A 26,568-nucleotide genomic window follows, 5' to 3' on the forward strand; every position below is an offset into this window, starting at 1 on the left:
GAAGTATTTTAAATTGTATTTCTGTTGGAGGAGGCTTTTTCTCCAGTTTCTAGAAGCTGAAAGACCCTGTAATATTACATCTTGAAATTACAGAGATTTCTTACTTTTTCTTTCTTTTATTAAAAGCTTTTCTTGTAAAAGACCTGATTAATTTTTTCCCCTTGTTAAGGAAAAGGAAGGGAGTCTGCACTCACCAGGGAACTGGTGGGAGAAAGGGGGGAGGAAAAACCTGCTCTCTGTGTTTCTCTCTGTCTCTCTCTCCGGGAGAGAGGAGGGGGAGCGGGGGAAAGGTAAATGTCCTCTTTGCTTTAGATTCACAGAGCTTGAATCTGTATTGCCTCTGGGTGAGGGAAAAAAGGGGAGGGGGGAGGTGGAATTCCTTTGTGTGTTAAGATTGAAGGAGTTTGAATTACAGTATCTTCCAGGGTAACCCAGGGAGGGAAAGTCTGGGAGAGGCAACGGTAAAGGAAAGGGTTTACTTTCCTTGTGTCGAGATCCAGGGGAGCTGGGTCTTGGGTCCCCAGGGAAGGTTTGGGGAGACCAGAGTTTATCAGGCACTCAAAGTCCTGATTGGTGGCAGCTTATCAGATCTAAGCTGGTAATTAAGCTTAGAGGAATTCATGCTGGTACCCCATCTTTGGATGCTAAGGTTCAGAGTGGGGAAAGATATCATGACATGGGGGTTGAGGAAAGTGCTGTAACAGTTGGAAAATCAGCTCCGACAACAGCCCCTGAGGGCTTGTCTACATGGACAGTTAACACAGCGCCAGGTGGGTATGAATCTACAGCACGTGCCTTTGCACGGGGATCCAGCTGCCGTGCGCTAGAAGTGCTGTGGTGCAGCCGGATCTCAGCTTGCAAATGGCAGCAGATCCAAGTGCATGACAGAAGCGCTAGCGTGCGGCAGCGGAGTCCGCACAGACACTTGGTAGCGGGCTGTACATTCCCACTCCAGCTGGCCGGTTAAACGAGCCCTTAGCCAATCAGCTCCCTGTGCGTCCCCAAGTCCTACAGAGATTATTGCTCGCCACCCACAGTTTAACCCAGGGCCAGCCCAGTCACAGCCGAGCGAGCTGCGTCAGGGATTTTCTGTAGGGACCTCGCTAAGGGCACAGCCTGGCTTCCAGACCCCAGTGTGCAGGGCTGGATCTGGGGGCCCCCAAGTAAAAATACACAGAGTCCTCCCGAGCATCATGTGGTCACTGCGCTGACTCCAGCCTCGGTTCCAGCTTGGCCCCGAGCGGTCACTTCTCAAGGCAAGGCCATAGCCATTGTTCGTCACACCTCCGGGACAACCCAGCCGCCTCTGAGCTCTGTTAGGAGGCAGTATTTGTACTGCAGTAGCGTCAATGGGCTCCGGCCAAGAGGAGGGCCCCACAGTGCTAGGTGCTGCACGAACCCACAGTAAGAGAGTCGCGGCCCAGCAGAGCTCGCAGTCTGAACAGGCAGGACGCTCCCCCTTTTAAAGATGGGAAACTGAAGCCCAGAAAAATGAAGCATCACTCAGGGCAGCTGTGGCAAGGCCAGGCAATGAATGTAGGATCCCCGAGTTCCAATCCTGCACCTTAACCACAAGACGCTGCCCCCTAGTGGTGCCTCTCCTGACGCACCTGGTGTTCATCGTGCACCGCAGCCAGGTAGTTCAGGGTGCTTTGCATCTCGTCAGCAGAGAAGCTCCTGCAGAGGAAGTCCTTCACCAGGCTGAACAGGGACATCTGCACCGTCTTCACATCCGTGGGAATCGGCTTCTCCTTGTGAGTGCTGCGAGAGAGGAGGAAGGCGGGGACTTTACCTTGGGCACCCACGGCATGGTCCGGATGCAGAAATGGGGGAGAACCACATTCCTCAGCCTCCCCTAGCTTCACTTTATAGTGCCACACCCTACAGGGCTCCAGCCCCCCCAGTGGAGGCAGGCATGATTCCCAATCACAGAGCTGCCTAGTGCAGGACAGGAACTCTCAGGCCATAGGGTGAACTGGGGGAGGGGATGGGGTGAGAATCTCACCGCCACATGCAGTGCCCAGGGGGGACTCCGAAAGCAGCAGCAGAACTGCAGGAGTGGGGCAAAGCATCCTTACCGGGAGTCAGCTCCAGTCCAGCCTTGAGACGCGCCCACGGAACAGCCTGCCATGGGCAGCGGGCAGCAAAGGCCAGGGGAGGTTAACCCTCCCCTAACCCAGGTGTGGCCCCACCCATACTTGGCCCTGCCCATGCTTCCCATCTCTCCTGAAGCTGGTGGGGGCTCTGCTCCAGCTGGCGGCCAGGGCTCCTCAGGCCGAAGATGCAGGGCCGCAGGCTAGCTTCACCAACCAAGGAGGGGGTGGGGTTTTTACCTGCTGCCCACGTTTCCCCCCACCGCATGCCTCCGCTGGCTTGCAGGAGCCCCTTGGATGAGGGAAAAGAAACGGCTGGGTCCTGGGCAGAGCTGGCTGGAGAAAACATCATCTCAGACTGCCTGGAGCCAAGGAGCCGGTTCCGCTTTCCCACGTGCTGCCCCAGGACATCCCCTCTTCTTCAGGCACTGAAGGGTTAAAGCAGCTCTGCCAACTGCCCAGGACAAACAAGGGCAAGCTGGAAGCCAGGAGCCAGCCTTCAACAACTCACCCGTAATACGTCCGAATGGAGTCCAGGATGTACTGGACCCCGTATTTCTTGCGGATCCTCTGCTTGTGGTCCTTGATGGTGTTCGATAAATACTGAATGTGACCTGCAGGCGTGGGGAAAAGAGGGAGAGAGCAGACCCATCCAGAAGATTAAGTAAGTATCTGTATTTGGCAAGCAGACGCAGCAAGGACATGCAGCCAGCTCTCAGCCAAACCACCCTGGCTAGGAGGCAGCTGATCCTGACCCACACAGGGGGAAGCCATGAGCTGCCAAGGCACACCCCACCTGGGAAGCAGGCCCCCAGCAGCACTCGACATCCCAGGAGGCACTTACCTAGCCGGACGGCGAAGTCGCTCTTGCTCCAGATGCGGAAGTCGAAGAGCAGGTACTGGTACAGGAGGTGCAGCAGGAAGCTGTGGCTCTCGGCAGCCACCTGCTCCATCAGGATCTGTGACGCCACCAGCACATTCATGTCCATCATGAGGCTGGAGACCTGACGAGCGCAAAGCAATGAGAGCTGGGTGGGTGGCGCCATTTCCATCCAGCAGCCGCAGGGCATTCTGGGATTTACGAGTCCCGTGACCCGCAGAAAATGAACCTGCCTTAGAGCTCTGACAACAAAAGATGGGCAGATGCTTTCCTAAGCCAGAGGGGATCTCTCCATCAGTACTCTCCAGAGTCAACACCCTATTGAAATGACTGGGAGCAGAGGTCACCCATCATAGCTTGTTCCAGCTGGGCTGCAGGCAGCACTGCATGGCATTATGTGCATTTCCTGATTGGATGGTCCTCTTTCAGGCACACGCAGTGGCTCAGCTGCTGGCTTTAATGCACCACGTGCCAGGCCCTGGACTCAGCACCGCCTTGTTAGGCTGCCCCAGGTAACCAAGGCTGGCCCTGAAAGTCTCTTACCTTCTGCAGCAGAGCTCCAATGATTGCTGGCCCGTGGCACTGCACCAGGCTCTCCTGGTTCACGGGGTGATGCCGGATAAAGTTCTTGACCAGCAGCAGAAACGCAGCCACGCCGTTCTTTTCCAGTCTGCTCTCTGCAGGAGGGACAAGAAGGTTCAGCCAGGGACCAGCTCTTATGGCCAAGGCAGGGAGCGGGGCTGGCTGCCCAGGGGCAGGTAAGTACCTGGCCCAGGAGAATTTCAGGGCTCCAGCAGCACACAGAGGAACTGGTCTCCCGCTGCCCCCTCTCCCAATAGCCCCGCAGATGCTGCGCTCACCTGAGGACTTGCCCAGGGGGATGAGCATCCCTTGGGGATTCCGTGAGGATGTCAGTTCTGGCCCAACCAGGTCATGGGTTTCCTGGCTGTCCTCCGATTCTTTTCTCTCGGCTGCCAATTGCTCCAGCAATGGGAGGAGCACCCCCATGCCGCCCACACAGTTCACCACGTCCTACAGGAGGATAGAGAGAGAGACAAGGCCCTGGCTGATGCATGGAGCTTCCATCCTCGCCAGCTCACGCTCCACCTGTGCAGAAGCACTGATCCTGCCTCTGATAGGACGGCGCTCGGGTAAGTAACAGTGCATGCAAGACTCCAGCGAGTTACCAGCCCTACAGAACAAGCCGAGAGACCCTACAGAACGAGCCTGCTCAGGCCCGAGGACTGCCCGCCCTAGGAGTCAGCAAGAGAGCCAGCCACTGCTTCCCAGAACCAGCTGCAGGCAGTGCAGCCCAACAGCCAGCCAGGGAACAAGGGTTTAGCAGTGCAAAAAACCATCTGTGTGTGTCTGTCTCAGCAGCTGTGCCTGACTCCTCGTCACCAACACCGATTTAACTATCGATTTCAGTGGAGCTACTCCTTAGCAGAAGAGAATCAAGCCCATTGAATCTAAATGGCCTGGAGCGCCGAAAGCTTAAGTTAGCACCAGGGTCATAAAAGCAAATAAACTGGTCTCTGCATCCTCTGGGCGACCGGTCTCAAAAGCTGTTGGGCTGATTGTTGTCCTAGAGCAGCGTTAGATTAGCCGCGGTGTCTGTGTTGTGTGTGCGTGAGTCGCACAGTGCGACTGTGGACCGTACACCGTGTGCCGTAACGTTATTGGGGGCACTCTAGACAGCACAAAACTGCCAGTGGTTTGCAATCCTGAGCTGGGAGCCTGGGATGCTGGTTCAAGCCTTCCTCCAGTTTGTCAATATCTTGGTAGTGGGTTTAGAGAAGAGCAAGGAAAATGATTTGGGATCTGAAGGGGTGATGGGGTACAAACTACTGCTCAGCCACGCTCGGTGTAATGGGGCAAGGGGAACCCTATGGGTGAGAATGTCAGAGAGGAATTATCTAAGGGGCACGCAGGGAGAGATGCTAGGGGTGAATGGGATGGCATTAAGAAAAGTAAGATATAGGTTAAATGTCGGGAAAATCTCCATGGCAGTGAAATATTAGACTGGAGAACAGTCTCTTAAGCCTCAGCATAGGAGATCTTTCATAGCAGACAGACCCCCATACTCTTACGCATTCTGCAGCATAGGAAATGACTTCCTCTGTTCCCGGGGGGATGCTTGACTCCCACTCCACCCCAAGCCCCGCCCCCTTTTTCCCAAGCCCCCACACCCACTCTACCTCTTCCTGCCCCTGCTCTGTCTCTTCCTGCCTCCACTCCTTTCCCCTCTTCCCCCAGCACCTCCTGCACGCTGCCAAATAACCGATCGCGGCAGGCGCTGCAGGTAGGAGCGGATTGGCAGAGCTACCAGTGGGTGCTGAGCACGCATTATTTTTTCCTCCATGGGCATTCTGATTCATAGAATATCAGGGCTGGAAGGGACCTCAGGAGGTCATCTAGTCCAACCCCCTGCTCAAAGCAGGACCAACCCCCCAAACTATAAATCAACCCAGCCAGGCCTTGTCAAGCTGACCTTAAAACCTTAAGGAAGGAGATTCCACCATCTCCCTAGGTAACCCATTCCAGTGCTACCACCTTCTAGTGAAAAAGTTTTCCAAATACCAACCGAAACTCCCCACTGCAACTTGAGACCATTACACCTTGTTCTGTCATCTGCTAACACTGAGAACAGTCTAATCCATCTCTTTGTATCCCCTTTCAGGTACTTGAAAGCTGCTTACAAATCCTGCTCATTCTTCTCTTCTGCAGACTAAATAATCCCAGTTCCTCAGCCTCCTCATAAGTCATGTGCTCCAGCCCCCTAATCATTTTGTTGCCCTCGCTGGACTCTACTCTCAGTTTTCCACATCTTCTTGTAGTGTGGGGCCCAAAACTGGACACAGTACTCCAGATGAGGCCTCACCAATGTCAAATAGAGGGGGATGATCACATCCCTCAATCTGCTGGCAATGCCCCTACTTATACAGCCCAAAACGCCGTTAGCTTTCTTGGCAACAGGGGAACACTGTATCCTATCCCTACCCTCCAGCGTATCTACCACTCCTCCCAGTTTAGTGTCATCTGCAAACTTGCTGAGGGTGCAATCCACGCCATCCTCCAGAAGGGTGCTGGAGCACCCATGGAGTCAGCACCTAAGTCCTGTAGGGAAGGAGATGAACTGGGTGATCTAGCCCATGTGACTGTCTGACAACATGACGATGCATTGATCCTAATTTAGCGCTGTAGAAAGCACCAGCTCCTGGACTTCTTAGCTACCCGAGACCATGTTTCCCACTGAGTCCCAATCTTGTTGGGCCAGCACCCACCAACTCCAAGAGCCAGGGAAGAATGAAAGGCAGCACCGTACCTTGATATCCCAGTTCACCACTTTGTGTCCGGTCAGCCTCCCGTCAAAAAAATGGTTTGGAGACAGGTCCAGGCAGATGTTATTTTTACAAGCCTACAGCAGTGCAAGCAAACGACATGTTTTTAGCACATGCTACAGCCATGCCAACAGGTTCACCACACACATGCTTCCTGTCCTGGCATAAGCCATTGCCCGAGACAAGGGGAGAGAAGGAGAGGAAAGGTGGCCTTGGGGGTTAGGCTGGGACTCCAGAGATCCAGCGTTCTCAGCTCTGCCACAGACCTCCTGCATAACCTTGGGCAAGTCACTTGATCTCTCCAAGCCTGTGTAAAACAGGGATATCAACTTCGTCTGGTCTATTAAGACTGGAAGCTCTTCAAGGCAGGGGCTGTATCACTGAGCACATGGACAGCCACTAGCACTAGTGAGCACGTCTATGGAAGACACCAGGTACCCAGGGAATAGTTTGAATCCACAAAACATACTGGAGAACCTAGGGCAGGGGCACCCGTCTGCCTGCGTAATCCTTGTCACCAGAAGTCAGAGTGGCTGCTCCAGAGATCTAGTTAAAGGAAAGGCTTCCCAGCTGGGCAAAGCACTGCTCTATGCGAGAGCCCGACTGATATCCCAAGCCTGGTGTCTTACTCCCCAGGCAGTTCTGGAGCAGGCAGCGCACTCAGTTCTGGGGAGGGGACTCACGATGCTGAACGGTTCAAGCTTGTGTGCGTTGTCTTGCTAGGATATGGTGCAGCACAAACTCTGCTTCACCGACCCACGCGGGCAGTAAAAGCCAAGTCCTGCCACACAGTGGAACCTATCACCCCTCGGCCCAGAGGTGTTCACAGCCCTAGGCTGACAGCAGATCTGAATTTAAGCCAAGCCCATCATCTGCAATGAAGCCCAGTGGGTGTGACCCATTGGATGATGACCCAAGACCTTTAGCACAAAGAACAGCTCAACGGCCACGGACTTGGTGCCCACAGGAAAGCCCTTTTTACAAACAGCAAGGCTCCCTTGTGCCAAACTTGCAGGCCAGGAAGGCAGATACTCTGGTGGCCCATGGCATGTGGTTTAATGCTACCCTCCACACACACTGGGGGAAGAAGGATCTAGCCCCTGAAGGACTGAGTGTTTACTACAGGAAACATAAGAACGGCCATACTGGTGTCAGACCAAAGGTTCATCTAACCCAGTATCCTGTCTGCTGACAGTGGCCAATGCCAGGTGCCCCAGAGGGAATGAACCCAACAGGGAATCATCAAGTGATCCATTCCCTGTCGCCCATTCCCAGCTTCTGGCAAACAGAGACTAGGAACACACTCCCTGCCCATCTTGGCTAATAGCCATTGATGGACCTATCCTCCAGGAACTTATCTAGTTCCTTTCTGAACCCTGGTATAGTCTTGGCCTTCATAACATCCTCTGGCAAAGAGTTCCACAGGCTGACTGTGATGTCTCTCCATACCCAGAGGCCCCCCATGTGCGGGGCTCTTCTGAGGTGTGTGTGGTGAGGATCTGTTTTGGATGTTATGTGTCATTCCTTTTCTACCACGACTGCAGAGCGGCACCCAGCCAGACTGAAGGATTTACTAACACCTAACGAGGAAGGTCCCAGAGCTGTTTAAAACAATTGCCAGCCCAGGAGACTGGTAATTCCACACAGAGCAGGTCACCCCGCTGCAGCATGCCCCTCACCTCTGTAACCCCATTACCCACGTACCTTTCCAGCTCCACCCACAAACTCCCACCCCCTTTGCAGAGCTGGCCAGTGCTCAATGCAGTGCTCTCTGTGAGCCCAAGGCAGCCCATCTGAGCATGGCCCAGCGAACCCCCCAGCAGCACCGGCCGTGCCAATCCCTCGAGATGGTGCCGGCAGGGACAGAACCGCAGAGAGCTGCCCAGGAAGGTCTCTCCTTACCTGGGGTGTGTAGTAGAGGAGCAGCTTGCTGCTGAGCTCCAGGAAGTCGCCTTCCAGCTTGAGTGGCGACGTAACGTTTGGTCCTGCGGGCGGGCGGGAAGGAAGGGCGAGCGGGGTGAGTGAGCGAGCAACGAGCACCCTGTTCCCGGGCTGGCCCAGAGAGCCAAGCACGTGTTCCCCCCGGGGCTGACCCTACTTGCCAACGAGTGCAGATGCCAGCACAGCTATCCCTGGTCTGATCCCCACTGGGCCCGGACCCTGTGCGAGAGCGACCTGCCCCCTTCTCCCGCCCAGCATGGGTCCATGCCAGGGCAGCCTCCTCCCAAGCCAGGGGAGCGGTACACTCGACACTGTGAGGCGTCACACCTTGCTAGTGCACACACTGGGTATAGGGAGCGTGGGCTGGCATGGGGCCCCATCCAGGCTATGGAAATCTATCCTGCAGCAGGACCCATGTGGTTAAACACCCTGTTCGGCCCTGCATCACAGACCGTGTTATCGGTGCTCTGGAATCACTGCGCAGCTTGGACTATCTGTGCATCAGTGGCATGGGGGTGGGTGCGATCCCCAGCCATGCTGCCAGGGATGGGGCAGGGCAGCTCCCACAAATTCCTCAGCGCCTTCTGGACCCTGCTGGTACTCAAGGTTGCAACTCAGCCAGCAGTGGACTTGTGTCACTGCCTAGCCCTGTGTGGCCGAGGCCTCCGAGAGATTCCTACTGCCCCTCATTGTCCTGCTTCCTCCCCGCCCCACAGATACCCCCCTGCAGCAGGAGAACAGCCTCCTGGGCCATCCCCTGAGCTGCAAGAGGGTTGTCACGCCTCAGACCGGCTCACCGGGCGAGGAGAGGAACTGAAGCAGGAGATTCTCCCTTTGAGATCCAGAACTTACCTGAGGAGAAAAGTGCTTTGACCTGGGTCTGCTGGAGGGCTTCGCAGAAGATGGATACTGACCCCAGGTGTCCTTCGAGGGACGTAGGGGTCCCCCACTCTGTGTCCTGACTCCCTGCCACCATCGTAGACACCTGGCCTTCTCTGGGGGGCTGAGCAGCCCCGGGAGTCCAGGAGTGCGTGGCCAGCGAGGCAGGGAAGGATTGGGAGCGGCTGAGGGAGGGGTGGGAGGGGAAGACCAGCTCCGGTGAGTGGGAAGGCGAGGGGTACACCGTGGAGGTGGTCGTCGTCCGGTGGCCAGCGGAGCCGATGCAACATGAGGTGAAAGACTGAAAGAGAGCGGGGGGAAAAATTGCACAGAACCCTGGAGAGGAGGGTAACGCGGCTCCTCCAGTGCCCCACCTCCCCAGGCCCTTTGACTTGTATTTAGACAAAGCTCGTCAGGGCAGGGGCTGTCTCTTATGTGTGTTTGTACAGCGCCTAGCGCACCGGGGTTAGGGTCTCCCAGTGCTGCCGCAGCACGAGCCGGAAGCGTCATGTTCCCCAAGACAGGACCAGCAGGTGGCTGCCATCCTCTCCTTTCGGTAGCCCCCTTTATCAAGCCCTCTTCTTCCACCTAAAGATGCAGGCCTAGGACCTGCCCTCCACCACTGGCCCCTGGAACGACCGGATCAGGCAGCACACGATGGGAAAGGAGGCTCCTGCATCTCCCCTCAGCAATGAGGGGCTGCTGTCGAGCCGGAGCCTCCCAGCACTGAACAGGGATGGGCTCTCTGGGAGCTGGTCTAGGACAGAAAGGCACCTCCTAACGTTACAGCTGAGATACCTGAATCCGAGGCAGCAGAGAGGAATGAGACCTATTTCTGTAGGACCCACCCAATCCATCTCCCTAGGACCAAAGGAGGCGCCGCTGTCGTATTTTTACCTCCTCTAGTTCTCAGTCACCTAGACAACGAGCCAAGGCAGCATTTCTGCATTTCACACACTTTGGATGGGAGATGACCCTTGTTTCAGACCTTGGCCCTGATAGCTACTGCATGCAGAGGGACCCCTATGCTCACAGGAAGCCCCAGCGTTGTCCACTGACGAGCAGCCACTCATGGGGAAGAGCCTGGCTCAGTATACTGGCTGCCCAGCGCCTCCCTCATCCTGCTCAGCAGCCTGGCTGCAGGAAGTCCTACTCCAGAGCTGCACTGATAGTCCTTGGCCCAGGAGATTCAGGGACAGTCTGGAGGCTGCTGTCGGAAGGACCCGCAGAGTATAGAGGAAATGGCTCCTTGTGCCAACCGGTGCGCCCAAGCCTCTCCGCCCACACCCTGCGCTCTGAGCCCAGCACGGCTATCATGGCACCACTGCTGCATTCGACACAAGGACATCCGCCAGGGGAGATTCAACTACAGGCTGCTGCTCAAATCCCCCATCGAGTCACACCAAGGATGCCAGAGGCTCCCCGAAGGCCATACACAGCGCTCCCCACCAGCCAGGCTCTGAATTGCGCTGGTTACCCAGGAAGGCGCTAAACCTGAAGCAAGGAGGAGAGTGGGCCAGTGGGGAAAGCCAGCAGCTAGCCAGATTGAGCCCCTCGGGCTCTCAGGGCCGCCAAAGTGGATCCTTTTGGGCGGGTGGCTCAGGAGACAGCGTGACCAGCTGCTCAGGGCAGATGGGCACAGCTCCACTGCTTCCCCACCACTCCCCCAGCCGCGGGAAGGATGTGAGGGTGCCCAGAAAGGAGCAACCTCCTGCACAGTTGGGATCAGGCCCTGAGGGTTTCCTTTATAACACAGCATCAGAGGGGTGTGTTCTCTTGATGCACATCTTCCTAACACTCCTGGGCATGGTCGCTCTCCACCGGCACAGCTCCATGGTCTGGCATCACTTCATCCAAGGTGTCTCCCCGCTGCCCACCTACAGATTCTCAGGTCAGGCCCTTCAGATCAGACCTTTATCTGACACACCTTCCCCAACCACCCCTTGATCTTTCTCTCTCACCCTTCCCCCCATCGATCCTGATGGGGATAAAACTGCTCAGCCGGGTCTCAGTTCAGCCCAGTGCTTACTCCAAGTTCAGCCCATGCTTCGGTGCACTGTCCTAAGCAAGGATGCTTTGCTGAATCGGGCTCAAGTAATCTTCCTCAGCCCGGGCACCCTCAAAAGCGTTAGAGCACAGCTCCTCTCCCCCATGACCTGCACCTCCTTCTCACATGTCGCTGTACGGGGGAAGGACCAGAGGAGAAGGGAACTACAGAAGTCAGCAGTGGAAAGCCAGGGGGGTAGCAGGACAGAGCACCATCTGTCTGGGTCACCTAGGAGGCAAGGGGCCTGGCCCAGGAGAGCAGGGAGGGGAAGGATGGGAACAAGGCAGCAGCACTCAGACGGTCCCCCCGCGTTACCTCATTGAGGGAAGGAAAGCGCAGCTGAGCCACCTGCCGCAGCTGCCCGTCTGTGTAGATGTTGACCAGGTTCTGGCCGAAGGGTCGGCGGCCGGTGACATGGACGATGTCGATGCAATGCTGGAGGAGAGAGCAGGGCGGGGAGGGAGTCAGCGCCAGCTTCAACCCTGCTCCTTTACTGACTATACACAGAACGAGCCCAACGACGTGCAAGCTACGCTCATCCCCACCTTCCAAACACCAGCCACTCAGGCTTCTGGATGCCCTCCTCCCAGACTCTCCCCCTGCCAGATCATCAAGGAACCAGCAGCCCCCAATCCAAGCCATCTCCTCCTGGAATTGGGGGAAGCTCACGACCCAAGACGAGCCCAGATAACAGATCAACGGAGGTTTAGCTTCTCAAGGCTGCGGCAGACGTAAAGGCAGACTCCTCGGGGTGGAAGGCACCAGTTGTGTAAGCAAGACACAGCAATGCTGCCCCCCAGCACCACAGGGCAGAAGGTGAACCACACTGTACCCCACTGCAGCGGAACGCCAGCCAGAACCAGGGCCAGTGAGCGCGATTAAGCCCCTCTGCACTCGGGAAAGCAGATCGTGATGGCTGCTGTCGGTCCAGCAGCACGGTGACAGCTCCATGCTGGGCCACTGATTCAGTAGCAACTCACGGGGAAAAGCGCCACCAACAAAATCCTCAGTGCATTGCTCAAGCAGCTAGGGGCTCACCAAAGGTCTCCCCTGCAAGCGCTGGTATGGCTCAACCCCCAGCAGCTTGCGAGAGCCTGTCAGAGACATGCTCGCAGCCCAGGGGCATACAGCTGCAGAACTGAACAGCCAGCGGCTCGTTCTCCAGGCAGACCTGACACTGCAGCAGTGTTTATTTCACACAGACGTTTGCTAGCGTAACCCACACACCTCCTGGGTCTGATGTTCTGTCCCACCTAGTTGTCTCCCACAGAGAGAGAGATTAATGAGTTTGCTCTCCAGCCTTAGCGAGCAGTCAGGTGGCTTTAGTTTATGTGGCAGAGGTTCATGCGCTAAGCTCCCGAGGTCCCAGGTTTGACCCGGCCCGCTGACGACCAGGGTCTGTCGGCGTTACACTAGGATGTGTCTGCAGGTCTCAGAGCTTTCAGTGAAGATCCTGAGAACATAAGAATGGCCATACTGGGCCCGACTAATAGTCCCTCAAGTCCAGTATCCCATCCCAGAGCTTCAGGGGGAGCGAACAGAACAGGGCAATTTTGGCGAGATCCATCCCTGCCTTCCCCTCCCAGCTTCTGGGTCACCCTGAGCATGTTCTATGTCCCTGACCAGCTTGGCTAATGGCCGTTGATGGACCCTATTCTCCATGAATTTCTCCAGTTATGTGGTGAACCCAGTTACGAACCTTCCCCTGTGCGACCTTCAGCAAGTTACTTCGCCTCCAAGCCTTATTATCTCCTTAGACAGAGGGGAAACCAAGTCTGATTTACTGCCTTAAGTGAGGCACCAAAGAGACCCTGAACTACTGCTTCAAGAACTGCATGTTCCTGTTCTGCTGTCTCTCCCCATCTACGGACACCAGCCTGAGATATGGTCCGGTGGAGGGGGTACCAGCCCTGCCAATGATCTCCTGGGTGGCCTTGGGTCAGTCACTTACCCTCTGCTTCCCCTGCCACCTAGTGGCTGTTTGAGCTGTAAGTTCTTTGTCTCTCAGTCCACACATACGCAGAGCTTAGCACAATTAGGCCCTGATCTCTGCTGGGATTGTTAAGCATGACCACAGCAATTTGCATCCTGACCATCAGGTTGTCTTCACATCAGGTGCTGCACCCACATTTAAACAGGTTGGCCTCAATCTTTTGGGGGAAGGGAGGGGGATCCCCCCATGACGAAAGGGCTCAGAGGAAACCCATTGCTGTAACTGCAGAGCAGAGGGTCACTGCGTGACATGAACAGCCTGTAGGTTCGGAACAGATTCAAGAAATGCCAGGGCACGTAAGCAAATGGCAGAATTCTCTGGCGCCTCTGGTACAACCACTGCTGGGGCTAGTTTTAAAGTAGGCCAGACGATACCAGTCCGATAGACCCAAGTCACATTTCAGGGTCTATGCTGACCCCACCCTGCCCTGTGGCCAAGTGAATTCGAGATTGCCACAAGCAATGACTCACTCATCAGGTAAGGCCAACGGAAGGGCATGGGTTGGCTGGAACAGAAGGCACTGGAACGAAAGGGGACCCTACTCACCCATGCAGAATCGTTGAAGGTGAGTTCTGGGAGTGCCACTGTCATATACTCCTTCTTGGTGCACACCGCCACCACCAGCATCCCGTCGGCCGTGAAGAACGCCTCGAAGCCGGTGCCGCTGGCCGTGAAAAAGCTGCAGGGAAAAGTCACAAAGAGGAGGGAGACCGGTGACTTGGGGGTTAGGAGCTGGCCTGAGGCCGGTGGAAGGGACTGGTTGCGGGAGGCGTATGAACGAACACGCCGCTGGAAGTAAAAGTCTGGAGAAGGACAGTCAAACCAGCAGAGAGGAAGGTTGCAGGCAGCTTGGGGTGGGAGGGTCAAGTGAATCACTGGAGGATGAAAAATCATAGACAGATGAGGATGATTGGAACCAGACGCTGAGCTCACAGCAAAGCGAAGATGATCGAGACCCAGAACAGGAAGGGAGGGAGAAAGACACCAGATGGGACTCTTAACATTCTCCTCGAGGAAAGCTACCTGCCGTGTTCAGAACGGGATTTAAAGAAGGGAGTTCTCCCAGCACTGGATGCAGGGGGAGTGACCAAGACCCACTGGGTGCTTTGTGAAAAGCTGACAAGCATTGATGGCGGGTGGCCCTGCTCTGGGGAGGCTAGCCCCCCGCTCCGCCCACACCCACACCCTCCCTATGGCTGCCACCCCTCCTCCCTCGCAGCCAGAGCCACAAGACCCCCACTTGCCCCCCAGCTGTAGGAGCGTCCCCCTGCCCAGAGGAGCCCTGGACTGGCAGGAGCTGCCCCATGCCTCCCCTTCCCAGATCAAACCCACCCTGGGGAAAGTGTCTGTTAGAAGATGCTTTTGATATGCCCCATGCAGGCTCTTCGGCAGCTAAGGTGGTGGTATGTGCCTCAGCCACCCCAGAATCCACATGGGTCACAATAAAGCAAAATCTTTGCCACCAAAACCTGCAACCAGGGGTCCCATGGCCAAGCCCCCTCTGCCTATTATACCCACGACCCATGCTGATGAGTACTCAAGGGCAAGTTTCTATACCCGAGTGGGGTTTTACTTCACCCTGGGCTCTGAGAGTCAAGCTGGGTTCTTCTCGTCCCATGCACCACCCCCAGTAATAAGGATCCAAGTTACAGATGTGACCCTGTGGTCTTCAGATTCTGCCCAAAGCTGCACCATGCACCTCCTGTCAATGCTTGAGCTGCATAGGTGTGACAGGTTTAGCCTGGCTGGAGCTTAGCTATCAATTCTGCTGTATTTACCTAGCCTCCATCACACTAGTTTGTGAGCACCTCACAGAACCATATCTATCCTCACAACCACCTGAGAGGCAGGAGAGCTGGGGAACCAAGGCTCAGAGAGGCTAAGTGACATGTCCAAGGTCATACAGGAAGTCTGTGGCAGAACAAGGACCCAACCTGGGTCTTTTGAGTTCCAGACTAGCACCCTAACCACTGTGCCATCCTTCCCCTCTTGCAACATTCTGCTAACGTTTATGTCAGGGTAGACTCCAGCTCTTTCTCCCAGAGCAGTGTGGGCACTGCAGGTATTTAATGTCATTGCTAACATGAGTGATGAATGGACAAGAGGTAACAGGAACTCTTACTACTGTGACAGGCAATCTCCTGAAATACCCTTGAAAAAACTTACAGTATGAAGCGTACGTATTACTGTGGGCCGGCACTGGATGCAACTTCTTTATGGAGGGAGGTGGGACAAAGATTGCAATCCCATGAAGTATCTTCAGCATCCATTGTTTTAAATGAACAGTTCTGTTTGATGGCATTGCTCTACTCTAGGGGGGGAGGACTGCCACAGCTCCTCTAGGCAATGGGCAGGGGGATAATGAAGGCAAATCAGCCGAGTTGTACCCTCCCCCCAATCCCGCCAAAGAAGTACCAACTTCTGGGGAAGCTTGCATATACTGGGTCAAACTAGATTCTCCAGAGACCAGCAGACAAAGGAAGGACTTTTGGTAAAGTGACTCTGGGACGGCTTTCTGATCCAACAAACAGGCAGGACTTTGTCCAAGAAAGGAAGGCGGAGGGCAATCCTTCCTGGGAAGAGTCGGAAGGACCTGAGTCCATAAGGCCCCATGAGGCTGATAGGTGACCGCTGGTAAGCTTAGCTTGTGTTGGGGGGTGGTTCTTGATTGTTTTCCTTGTAATGCTTTCACTTCAAGAATAAATGTTCTTGCTGGGAATGTATAGGCGCTGGCAATATACTGTTCATAGCCTGTTCAGGGATATCCCAGTGTAGGCAGGGAACTGTGCAGCCTGGAAAAATCCAGCTCAGGAGGGAGGAAGACATGGGTCTCTACCAACCACAGTGATGGCTGAGGAGCCGGGCGCCTAGAAAGGGTACTCTTGCTAGATCATGAGAGGAAATACTGGTGCAATTGTCCTGATCTGCCACTTGTCAACACAAATTGTCGTTACTGAGGCGAGATCCTACAATAAAGGAACCCAGCACTTCCACAAAGAGTACCATAGTAATGACTCAGTTGCCTAAACAATTTCAACTAGTCAAATAAAGCTGTGAGGCAAAGCCTTCAGTTCTTAAAGCTGTGTTTGTTAGCTGGCTGCTTTCCAAACTCCAGGGATCTACAATGGGTTTCCCGCTCGCACGGAAGGGAAGGAAAGGAGGCAGGTGGACACACACCCCTCCCCTCCACAAGCCCTACCTGTATAGCTGTTTCCGCTTCAGTCTCATAGGCGGATCTGACAAGTCTTCGGGCTTCTCGTTCAGACAGACCCAGGCGTGGAAGGCAAAGCCGCTCCCAGGCCATTTCTGGATTGCTGGAACCATAATTCCGGCCATACTTGGCGTCAGGTCGAAGTACTGCAGCGCCCTCTCGGACCGGTCCTTCCTCGCCATGCCAGAGAGCGCCCGGATGACCAGCATGGTGTAAGGGTGGGGCCCCTTGCCGGGCTCAGTCCAGAGCAGCCTGATGAGCTGGCGGAGCTCCCCCGGCTGGATGGAGAGGCTGCCCAGCACCTGCAGAAGGTAGATGAGGTTTTTGGAGCACTTCTGGTCCAGCTCCTGCTCAGAGCCCAGGGTGTCCAGGAGGCAGCTGACCATCCCTGCTTTGACACAGGTCACGCGGCTGGGCAGGGAGGCGTCGCAGACCCTCTTCAGCCAGTCGGACAGGAACACCTGCAGGTCCCGCGACTTCAGCTCGGGGAGCCACGCGATGAGCATCAGCAGCGGCTGCTCGTTGCGGATGAGTCGGACGGGGAAGGCACTGTGGTCTCCTTCTACTGCCTGGTGAGACAGAAGCCACAGGGTGACGTCCCTCGGCCCAAGGGCGCACCAGCCACCTCCCCGCTGCCCTCCGATGGGGTCAGCGCCCAGCCTGCTCTGTGCTCAGCCCACGGACAGGCCACTGGGGTCAGTGGTACTTGTGCTGCCGCAATGCATCATGGGGCATTCCAAATCACAGAGAACGCCATCCCACCATGCACAGCAGCATCCGTAGATGACTAGCGTCTCTGTATACTGGGAGTGCACAAGCTAAAGGGGAGGACATGTGACCACACTCCCCCAACGTGTCTCCCCTTCCCAGTGACCCGCTCCCCAGCCCAGGGCTGCAGCGCTCTCCCTGTCCCATGTTACCTGCCGGGGGGGGGGGAGTCTCAGTCCTCCTCTCCCTGCGCCTCCCCCGTGCATATTCGCAGGATGGAGCCGCTTCTGCCTCCCACACAGGCTCCCTCAGGCAGAAGCGGCTCCATCCCGCTCCCCACCCAGCTGCCAGGGAGAGGAGGACAGAGCTCCTCTCCCTCCCTTCCCCTGGCATGCCAATCTAGGGGGGCACTTGACCCACTCCTACTCCCCCATGCGTCGCCTCTGGCAGTGTCTATGCACAACTCCACACAGACTGGCTGACTGGGGTGGGGTGGGATGGGGGGGAGGTGAGAGGGGCATACAAAAGGGGCCCGGGCCAGCGGAGGAGAGGGGTGTGAGGCTCCCACCAGGCCTAGCTCATCACGAGCTGTGGAAATAGCACCTTGCAATCCCAGACACCATCAGGGCACGTGAGCTGCTCCGCCCACAGGATGCACGTCACTGAAATACAGAGCGAGGTTTGCACTGATCTGCAGGCTGGGCCACTGATAGAAGCTTATGAGCTAGCTACTGCTGCCCTGATCCTGGAAGGCTGGCTCAGGCATTAAAAGGCACAAGAGTTTAGATCCAGAGGTCCTGGGTTCAGTCCCGGCACCCGAGCCAACCAGGGGCATATCTGCACTGTAGAGGGAATTTGATTATGGATGAATTCCCCCTCTCACCCACTCTGTGCAGAAATATTTTATCAGCTGTTAGGATACAGACATTCGGGCCTGTCTGCAAAGGCCTATACTTTAAGAATTTAGGTGTATTCTTATCATTTATTTAGTTATAGAGATATAAAAGAAAGAATCAAAATCACACTCTGTATGTGTAAGGGCCTTCTCTTACTGTGACAGTCTGAGGCCTGGTTCTCAGGCTAAGGCCTTTGGCTAAGGAGCAGACGCAGCCATACACTGGGAAGTGTCTGGTCACTTCCTCACATTCCAAACTAGCCACATTGAAATAAGATGCTATTGGGCTATTAGGAATACAGTCCTGCCCTGATAGTCCTATCACCTCCAGAGAAAGGGAAGAGCCTAGAAGATGTAAAAGGAAACTTAGTTTGACAGCATCCTGTCTGGCAATAACTCACTTATCAATAGCTGGGACGTAAAACCCTCATCTCTGCATTGTTCTGTCACTGTAGTCTCCACTTCTCCATTTTTGTCTGTATAATCTCTCTTTGGTTCTGTGATTGTTTCTTTCTGCTGTGTAATTAATTTTGTTGGGTGTAAACCAATTAAGGTGATGGAATATAATTGGCTAAATAATCATGTTACAATATGTTAGGATTGCTTAAATTTCAGTAAAATGATTGGTTAAGGTATAGCTAAGCAGAACTCAAGTTTTACTATATAGTCTGCAGTCAATCAGGAAGTAAGGGGGAAATGGGAAGAGGGAATGGGGGTGGGGGAATTGGGATCATGTTTTGCTAAGGGGGGAATGGGAACAGGGAATGGGAGCAGGGATGGCTCTGTGGTGTCAGAGCTGGGAAGGGGGATACTGAAGAAGGAAACTGGAATCAGGCTTGCTGGAAGTTCACCCCAATAAACATCGAATTGTTTGCGTCTTTGGACTTCGAGTATTGTTGCTCTCTGTTCATGTGAGAAGGACCAGAGAGGTGAGAGGGTGAAGGAATAAGCCGCCTAACATCAGCCAATTGAGACTTCTGGACAAGATAGCACCTAGACATGCAGCCCGGGTGCCAGGCAAAGGAGCTGACGCCCCCAGAGTCCATCTGCAGCCTCTCACCAGCTCAGTAAGAAGATCTGTTCCGGAGCCAGGCTGTAAGCACGTATCTGTGCACGTAAGGGTGAGACACAAATCAGCTTCCTCTAGAAATGACATTGCTCAGACGACAGGACCGAGGGGCTGCGAATGCCCCAGAACTGCACCTCTGGAGTCCTGAAGACACGGAAAAGGCTCTGCTGCTTGGCAGCTATGTCCATTTCTTTATTATTCGCATGGCAATAGCATCAGGGCCCCAATCCTGGATCGGGGCCCCCGCCCAAACCTCTTCACTGCTGCACTCATGGTTTGCATGTGGAACGCTCTCAACGGCTCCCTGGCTGTCCTTTCCCATCAGACCCAGATCCTTATTAACGTCACCCTCCATGCCCCATCCCCCAGTGCCACAGCCCCCCCCCCCCCGCATGCTTTAATTAGTCTGTGCCCAGCGCTGTGACGAAGCAGCTGCTTTTGAGGAAGCCAGGCGCTGTGGATGATGGTATCGCTTGAATGGACGTCAGAACTGCAGCTGAAGCCTCCCATAACTTGCAAATGGAGAAATAACCTTTCACGTTTCTAACACGAGAACTCTGCTGCCTTATCATTGTCAAGGCATCTCCCCCCAGCAAGGCTTTCTTCCTGCCCTTTGTATCGCCAACTGTCTTCAGCTGACAATTAAGGGAAGCGGCTCATTCTGTGAGCTCCCCTTCCTCTGGGACCTAGAGTAATTGGGTCTCTTCTGTGGAAGGCAGAGAAATCTTGACCCTGATCTCTAGAGGGAAAGCCAAAAGGCTACGCCTGCCACGCTGCATCCAGAGACAAACCAACAGGTGGAACGGACGTACTGGTGCCCTTTGCTCATGTGTAGGGCCCTACCAAATTCACAGTCCATTTTTTACGGTCATAGGATTTTAAAAATCAAATTTCTTGATTTCAACTATTTAAATCTGAAATGTCACGGGGTTGTAATTGTAGTGTCCTGCCCCAAAAAGGAGTTGGGGGGGGTTGCAAAGTTATTGGTGTTGCGGAATCGCAGTACTGCTACTCTTACTCCTGCGCTGCTGCTGGCGGTGGCGCTGCCTTCAGAGCTGGGCAGCTGGAGAGCAGCAGCTGCTGGCTGAGTGCCCAGCTCTGAAGGTAGAGCCAATGCCAGCCGCAGCGCAGAAGGATGGCATGGTATGGTATTGTCATGCTTGCTTCTACACTGCTGCTGGCGGGGCGCTGCCTTCAGAGCTGGATGCTTGGCCAACATCTGCGTCTCTTAGGGTGACCAGATGTCCTGATTTTATAGGGACAGTCCCGATTTTTGGGTCTTTTCCTTATATAGACTTCTATTACCCTCATCTCAATTTTCGTATTTGCTGTCTGGTCACCCTAACCTCTCTCCAGCCACCCAGCTCTGAAGGCAGCGCAGAAGTAAGGGTGGCAATACCGCAACCCCCTAAAATAACCTTGCGACTCCCCTGCAACTCCCTTTTGGGTCAGGACCCCCAATTTGAGAAGCACTGGACTCCCCCATGAAATCTATATAGTACAGGGAAAAAGCACACAAAAGACTGGATTTCATGGTCCGTGACGGGTTTTTCATGGCCGTGAATTTGGTAAGGCCCTACTCACGCTGCAGGGAGCAGTACCATCTCACGGACATGGCTCGGGGCTAGGAGACAGGAGATGGGCTCTATTCCCAGGTCTTACAGATGTGCTGTGCCATCTTGGGGCAGCTCCAGGTCCATTAATGGGTATAACTATTCTTAGCTGGCTTTGACCTCTACTTGTCCGACGCTGAAGCATGACGACTCTGCAGCTGGCCGGGTCGTTTCCAGCTCAGGTGGACACACGCACACGTAGCTTTTGTTCAGCTCGCGGGCTAACAACATGAGCGTCGCTGCGGCAGCGTGGGTGGCAGGATACGTATCTGGGATCCCAGGCGGGATCTTGCTAGGGGCAGCTAGCCCATCCCGCCAGGACTACACTTGTCTTTAGTGCACTAGCTTGCAGAAAGCTAGCTGGGTACGTCCGTCTGAGCTGGAACTCACACCTGCAGCTCAAATGTAGCTATACTCTCCGGCAGAGTCCGGCCCAGGGCCTGCGAACGCATCTAAACCCGCTCAGAGAAGAGCTCCCAGGCACATGAGTTCTGTCCTACGCCGCCTTGGCTCCAGGGTGTGCTGGAAATGAGGGAGCTGCCTAATTCAATGGAACTGGGGCACAGGTCTCCCTGCACCTGTGGTTTTAAAACCGGGCCCATGGCATTCACGGGAAAGAGCTTTTCCTCATGGCAATCCAGACAGAGGATTCCTGACACACTACACAATGGTGTGTTTGTTGTGAGTTTCACTCCCTATCGTGACACAGCTGCAGTCACTCGCCCAGATGGTTTAGCGCACAAGGCAGGGATGGAGGGTGGTATTGGCACGGGTACAAAACAAACCACAGGTCAGCAAATATGGCATTGCCCTCGCATGGGTCGAATTCCCACCTGGCTCCAAGTGGAGGGGCTTGCATAGGACAGACTATAAAAGGTCAGGTCCATGGAATCACCACCACCGTACTGGGAGTGAAGAGGGACCAGCAAAGGACCACGCTCAGTAAGGAAGGAGAACAGCTACATTTTATTACTGCACTGGTCTGCCCATAAGAAAGCAGATGGGCTGTAAAATCCATGCGTCTCCCCCCCTGCCCAGCAGTCCTGCTTTAGCAATAGCCTTGGGTGAGTCACCAGCAATGGGGATTGAACTTAGGCCCTCTGACTCTAAAACTATCAGCCTCTACAGGCTGAGGCAAAGGGCCAGGCTGAGGCAGTACCAGATTCAAGCTTCTAGCCGTGGCCTGGCCAAACAGCAGTGTTGTAGCACCCCCAGCCCTGCCAATCCCTTTTGGGGAATGGGACGCTTGGGACCGGGCATTGCAAAGCCATGAGCCGCCCTGCGGCAGAGCTCCACACTTACCATGTTCAGCAGCTCCTCAAGCAGGCGGGTAGTGGGTTGGCTCTGGCACCTGAGAACTTCGTACAAGTGGGAGTAGCCGATCCTTTCTTTGAACACCTCCTGGAAGCAAGACATGTATCCACGATAAGCGCACACCATGGTTCCATACACCCAAGCACAGGGCAGGGGTGACGGACAGGGCATGGAAGCGGAACCCATTCAAAACGGTATTTTTACTTGAACTGGAACCAAACTAAAACTATAAGTTTGTCCTATCTAGAACCTGAATGGAAAAAAAATTGAGGTTATCAGTTAAAATAAAGGGGCTGCATTTTTTTACGATTGATTTATTAAAAAAAAAAAAAAAAAAGAGACTGATCTTATTGTCATTATTAACCAACAAAATAACCAACAGGCCCTGTGCCAACTCCCAGAAAGGCCTTGCCCCTCTATAATGAGATGAAAATGCGAGAAGTAGACGACCAGCCCACAAGAGAAGGGAAGGAGAAGAAGAAGCCTGGAGAGCTGCCTGCACACGACACGTTGCTTCGTAAAAGGCCTGCTCTCGGGTCCCCAAGGGTAAAATAACACCTCACGCCTCCTCCCACCTGCCCCAGCACCTGGGGCAGCTCCTCCCTCCAGTCACCCAACCTGAGGCAGGGCCCAGGCTCCAAACTCAGATTTATTCCTTCACTGCAGAGGTCCAAGATGAAAGAGCAAGTATCAACAGATCCTGTTTTAGTTTCCCCAAAATAATCCTGTTGACTTGACAATGCAAAAAAACCACCAGGAAAACGCAAGTAAAGTTAAAGAACATAAATGGACAAAAAAAAAAAATCAAAAGATTTTCACTTAAGTTTCAACTCGCTTTTTTCAAATGTTCAAATCAAATTCCAGTCAGAATGGAAGTACCAGTTCAAACTGGTCACTATTATCATTTTTCGGTGGCACACTGAATACAGGCAAACCTGAGCCGAGCCAAACCAAACCCAGGTCTGACTCCGTGGTAATGGAACTAGAACAAGAGTTAAAAAACAGCCTCCTGGTACGATTTGTTCAAAACCACTCAGGAAGGGTACGTCTACACGGCACACTCATGGTGGCATGGAGCATATATATAGCTGTGTTGAGGAGTGTGCAGCCTAAACAGCATGACTTAGGCAAGTAGGGTACAGACCCACCAGAACTGTAGGTACCCCACATGGTTCTCTATGCACTCAAACGGTGCCTCCCCCATTTATATTTTTTTCCTTTTTTTAAAGCAGTGTAGTGTCCTGCTGCCTACCTGCTGCCGGAGCCTTTCCCCATTGCCTGTCCCCACCAGAGCCTCTCATTGCCCCGTGTAGCTACACACTGCAGCATGCACACAGCCTGCTTTTCACTGCAGTATGTAGCTGTATGGACCCTACACGCTGCCACCAGCGGAGACAAGGCCTAGGAGACCACTGAATCGTGTGGTGACTCTTCACTGAGCTCTCAAGTCCAATCCTAGGGTCTCATCCTACAGATGCTTCTTACCAGGTGCGGTGCTGCTGAAGCACCAGTCGGCCCAAACTCCCAGAAACACGGACAGAACTGAACTCCCAGAGAGCAGACTACAGACACAGAAGCCCGCCAGGAAAATGGCTACAGAGCCGAGACAACACGGAATGCTGGGATTATCAAAGATGACCAGAAATCTACTAATAGCTCAGTTTTATTTAACACAATAAGCAGCTGGTGACAACAGTCAAAACAAAAAAACCCTCTGACAAGATCCACTCAACTGGTGACTAGACAGGACACAGGGCTGGAAGGGACCTCTTCAGGCATCAAGTCCATCCCCCTACCTCACAGGCATCCCCATCAAAAATTTATCCAGCATCCTCGTCAAACTAGTTTGGTTGTTCGCCCTTACTTCTCCTATTGGAAGGCTGCTCCAGGACCTCCCTACTCTGATGGCTACAAACCATCTTCTCATTCCCAGCCTATATTTATTCCTGGCCAGTTTATCCCCATTCATTCTGTTCTTTAGTTCATACAGCTCTTCCCCATCCCAGAGTACTGAAATCACTCGAGGCAAGCAGCCAGAACCAACGGTGAGGCCGTGGAAGTTCAAGACACAGCAGATGTTTTCATTCCCGGACTCAACTTCCACGGCAGAGTGGTTTGGTTGGTTTCAATTACCCCCTGACCCTTCCACATTTGTCTTGCCACCCTCCCTGGGCAGAGTACCTGACTTTGCCCGGATTCTCAGTAATGGCAAAGTGAATACCCGCAGACTAGGACACTGCCCTTCAACCTACACGACATGGACTAGCATGGCCTATCCTACAGCACAAAATGAAACCCAGCCACACCTCGCAGTTGGAGCTCTCCTTTGGACCTCATCTCCCCCAGTATACTCCATTGGTCACAGTCCTAGACCCTGCAGATGCCCTTTGGAAGTAGACTAGGTTTAGATTCCAGTGTGTTCTCCCTCATGACTGTTACTGTTAACAATACTTAGCTCTTCTCATTCACCAATCTCAAAAGTGCTTGACAAAGGAGGTCAGTGTCATTATGCCCAATTTACAGATGGGAAAACTGAGGCATAGAGAGGGGAATTGGCTTGGTCAAGATCACCCAAGAGGCCAGTGACAAAGCCAAGATCTGAACTCAGGTCTCCCAAGTCTTAGTCCAGTGTGCGCTATCCAATTGGCAATATTACCTCCCCTTCCACCTACACGTTTCATCCCACTCCCCCACCCTTACAACCGAACAGAACCCCAAAGGGGGTCAGCCTCCCCGCTTCTTACCTTGGCCGACGGCGAATTGCTCATGATGGAGGTGAGCACACTGATGGCATGAACTGTGATAGCGTCGGAACTGCTGTCGAACACCTAAAGACAGGGGAGAAAGCGAGTGACGATCATGTGGCGACCCTGGCCTATTAAAATCCACTGGGCTGGCAGGCTGATCTGCCCGTTTTCACAGCTTATCCCACGGCCATACCACAATACGAGTCAAGCCCTGAACTACAAGGTCACACCAGGGGCTTCTGAGCAGAGAAGAGCTTCAAGTAGGGTCAGGTCAAGTCAGCAGCCGCAGGGCTGACAAACAAACTCATGTACCAGTGCGAGATCTGAGCGCAGACCCTCTAAGCTGCTGACAGCCTGAGCAGCCGCAGTTCTCACAGGAGCTGCGGCTACTCGGCACCTCAGAGAAATCAGAATGTGAACCAGTCAGTCACTGGCCAACAGGGAGCGGCCAGGATTTTTCTTTCTTTACATCATGTCAGTGATGGGGAGAAACCATGAGTTCACTCAGGCTCATTTCTGAGCAAACCCACCTGGCCACAGGCAGTTGGGACAATCCTAGTTCTGCAGATGCCAAACCTTTCACCCCTACTTACCCAGAGCCACCAAAGGAGCTAGGGACAACAGGATGCCTAGGATTAGATAGGAGAGAGATCTATACAGTTCCACAGCTGTACTTGACCTACAGGAAGGAAGAGTCTCTCATCCCACATCCCTCCCTGAACCCCAGGGACAAGATTCTCCTTGGCAGGCAGGATTTACAGGGAGCATGCTATTTATTTGAGATAACGCTTTTCCCCAAAACTTTGGGAGAATCCACACTTCACTTGTAGGGCTCAGATCCACCCGTTTAATATTAAACTCTGCAGGTCACCTTGAGGGACCACCTGGCAATGCTCTCCTTGTAAGCAGACAACTGGCGGTTACAGGAGATGACCACAGGTTAGCGGGGTTGTTCCGCGCCCCCTGCCTTCATCTGCTGCTTTGCCTTGCAAAGAAATTCAGTCCTACTGGGCCTTGCCCCTCAGGGCAGATCCATTCTCCCTGGGGCTGTTAAAGGCCCCTAGGGGGATAGGATGATGGAGGACTGTTACCCAGTAGTGGAGGGGAAGGAAGAGGGAATGGACTTGTCTTTAATCCAGCCTCTGTTGTGATCCTGAGACCCCTTTGGGGGCTGGAGAGATTCTGGGGGCTATTCCCAGGCTGGGTCCTTTCCCCTACAGGGGTGGCTAAAGAGTGAAGTGCGGTCTGAGAAAGATGCACAGAATCCCCAGAGGAAACATCCGGTGGACAGGAGCAGGGCCGTGCCAGACAGAGAGCAGGACATCCCTGGATGATGCCCAGCAGAGCCGGAGGGGGACGGCAGGAACAGGGGTAGATGGAGGTGCACGAAGCTGCTCCCTCCAGGAGCACAGATACTTCCTGTCGTCGGCCACCACCACCCGGGAAGAGGACGAGCCAGACATCGGCGATTTCCTGCACCCGCTGCCATTAGCGGGGCTTTGATGTCAGTGGGGGCAGGATCCCAGCCACTGGCCAGCTGAGGAAGGGGAGTGGTTCTTTGTGGAAAACGCCACCACCGCTCGCAGGTCAGCCCCAGAAGGGAGGTTTGTGCCCTGGGAGCCGAGGCCTAGGACTGCTGGAGCCTCCAGGGCGTTTGAGAAGGGAGCTGTCAGAGCCACAAGGCTCCACGTGGGAGCGAGGGGGAAAATGGGCAAGCGCAACCTCCGCGTCCTGGGCTCGGCTTCCCTTTTCTCCACGCCCTGAGACCCCGCCCCCACCCTTCCTGAGGAAAACAGCCAGCCCCTAGCGAACGCTAAGACATGCTCCCCGGCTTTCA

At 54.3% G+C, this 26,568-nt stretch overlaps 1 protein-coding gene across 6 annotated transcripts in view; it reads right to left on the reverse strand.

The window, feature by feature from the left end:
• NBEAL2 (neurobeachin like 2) overlaps nucleotides 1-26,568 on the reverse strand; it is a 196,494-nt gene that overhangs the window by 32,972 nt on the left and 136,954 nt on the right. For all 6 annotated transcript variants that reach the window (XM_075062154.1, XM_075062153.1, XM_032770619.2 and 3 more), the window contains 13 exons: nucleotides 24,729-24,812; nucleotides 21,973-22,071; nucleotides 16,374-16,954; nucleotides 13,721-13,853; nucleotides 11,497-11,616; nucleotides 9,108-9,435; nucleotides 8,217-8,299; nucleotides 6,299-6,391; nucleotides 3,834-4,005; nucleotides 3,517-3,650; nucleotides 2,938-3,097; nucleotides 2,605-2,707; nucleotides 1,611-1,761 (listed from right to left, as the gene is read on the reverse strand). In XM_075062154.1, coding sequence (XP_074918255.1) covers nucleotides 1,611-1,761; nucleotides 2,605-2,707; nucleotides 2,938-3,097; nucleotides 3,517-3,650; nucleotides 3,834-4,005; nucleotides 6,299-6,391; nucleotides 8,217-8,299; nucleotides 9,108-9,435; nucleotides 11,497-11,616; nucleotides 13,721-13,853; nucleotides 16,374-16,954; nucleotides 21,973-22,071; nucleotides 24,729-24,812 — 2,241 coding nt within the window. The remainder of the gene's footprint in view (nucleotides 1-1,610; nucleotides 1,762-2,604; nucleotides 2,708-2,937; nucleotides 3,098-3,516; nucleotides 3,651-3,833; nucleotides 4,006-6,298; nucleotides 6,392-8,216; nucleotides 8,300-9,107; nucleotides 9,436-11,496; nucleotides 11,617-13,720; nucleotides 13,854-16,373; nucleotides 16,955-21,972; nucleotides 22,072-24,728; nucleotides 24,813-26,568) is intronic.

This window comes from Chelonoidis abingdonii, chromosome 2, assembly GCF_003597395.2.
Source record: "Chelonoidis abingdonii isolate Lonesome George chromosome 2, CheloAbing_2.0, whole genome shotgun sequence".
Classification (NCBI taxonomy): Eukaryota; Metazoa; Chordata; order Testudines; family Testudinidae; genus Chelonoidis; species Chelonoidis abingdonii.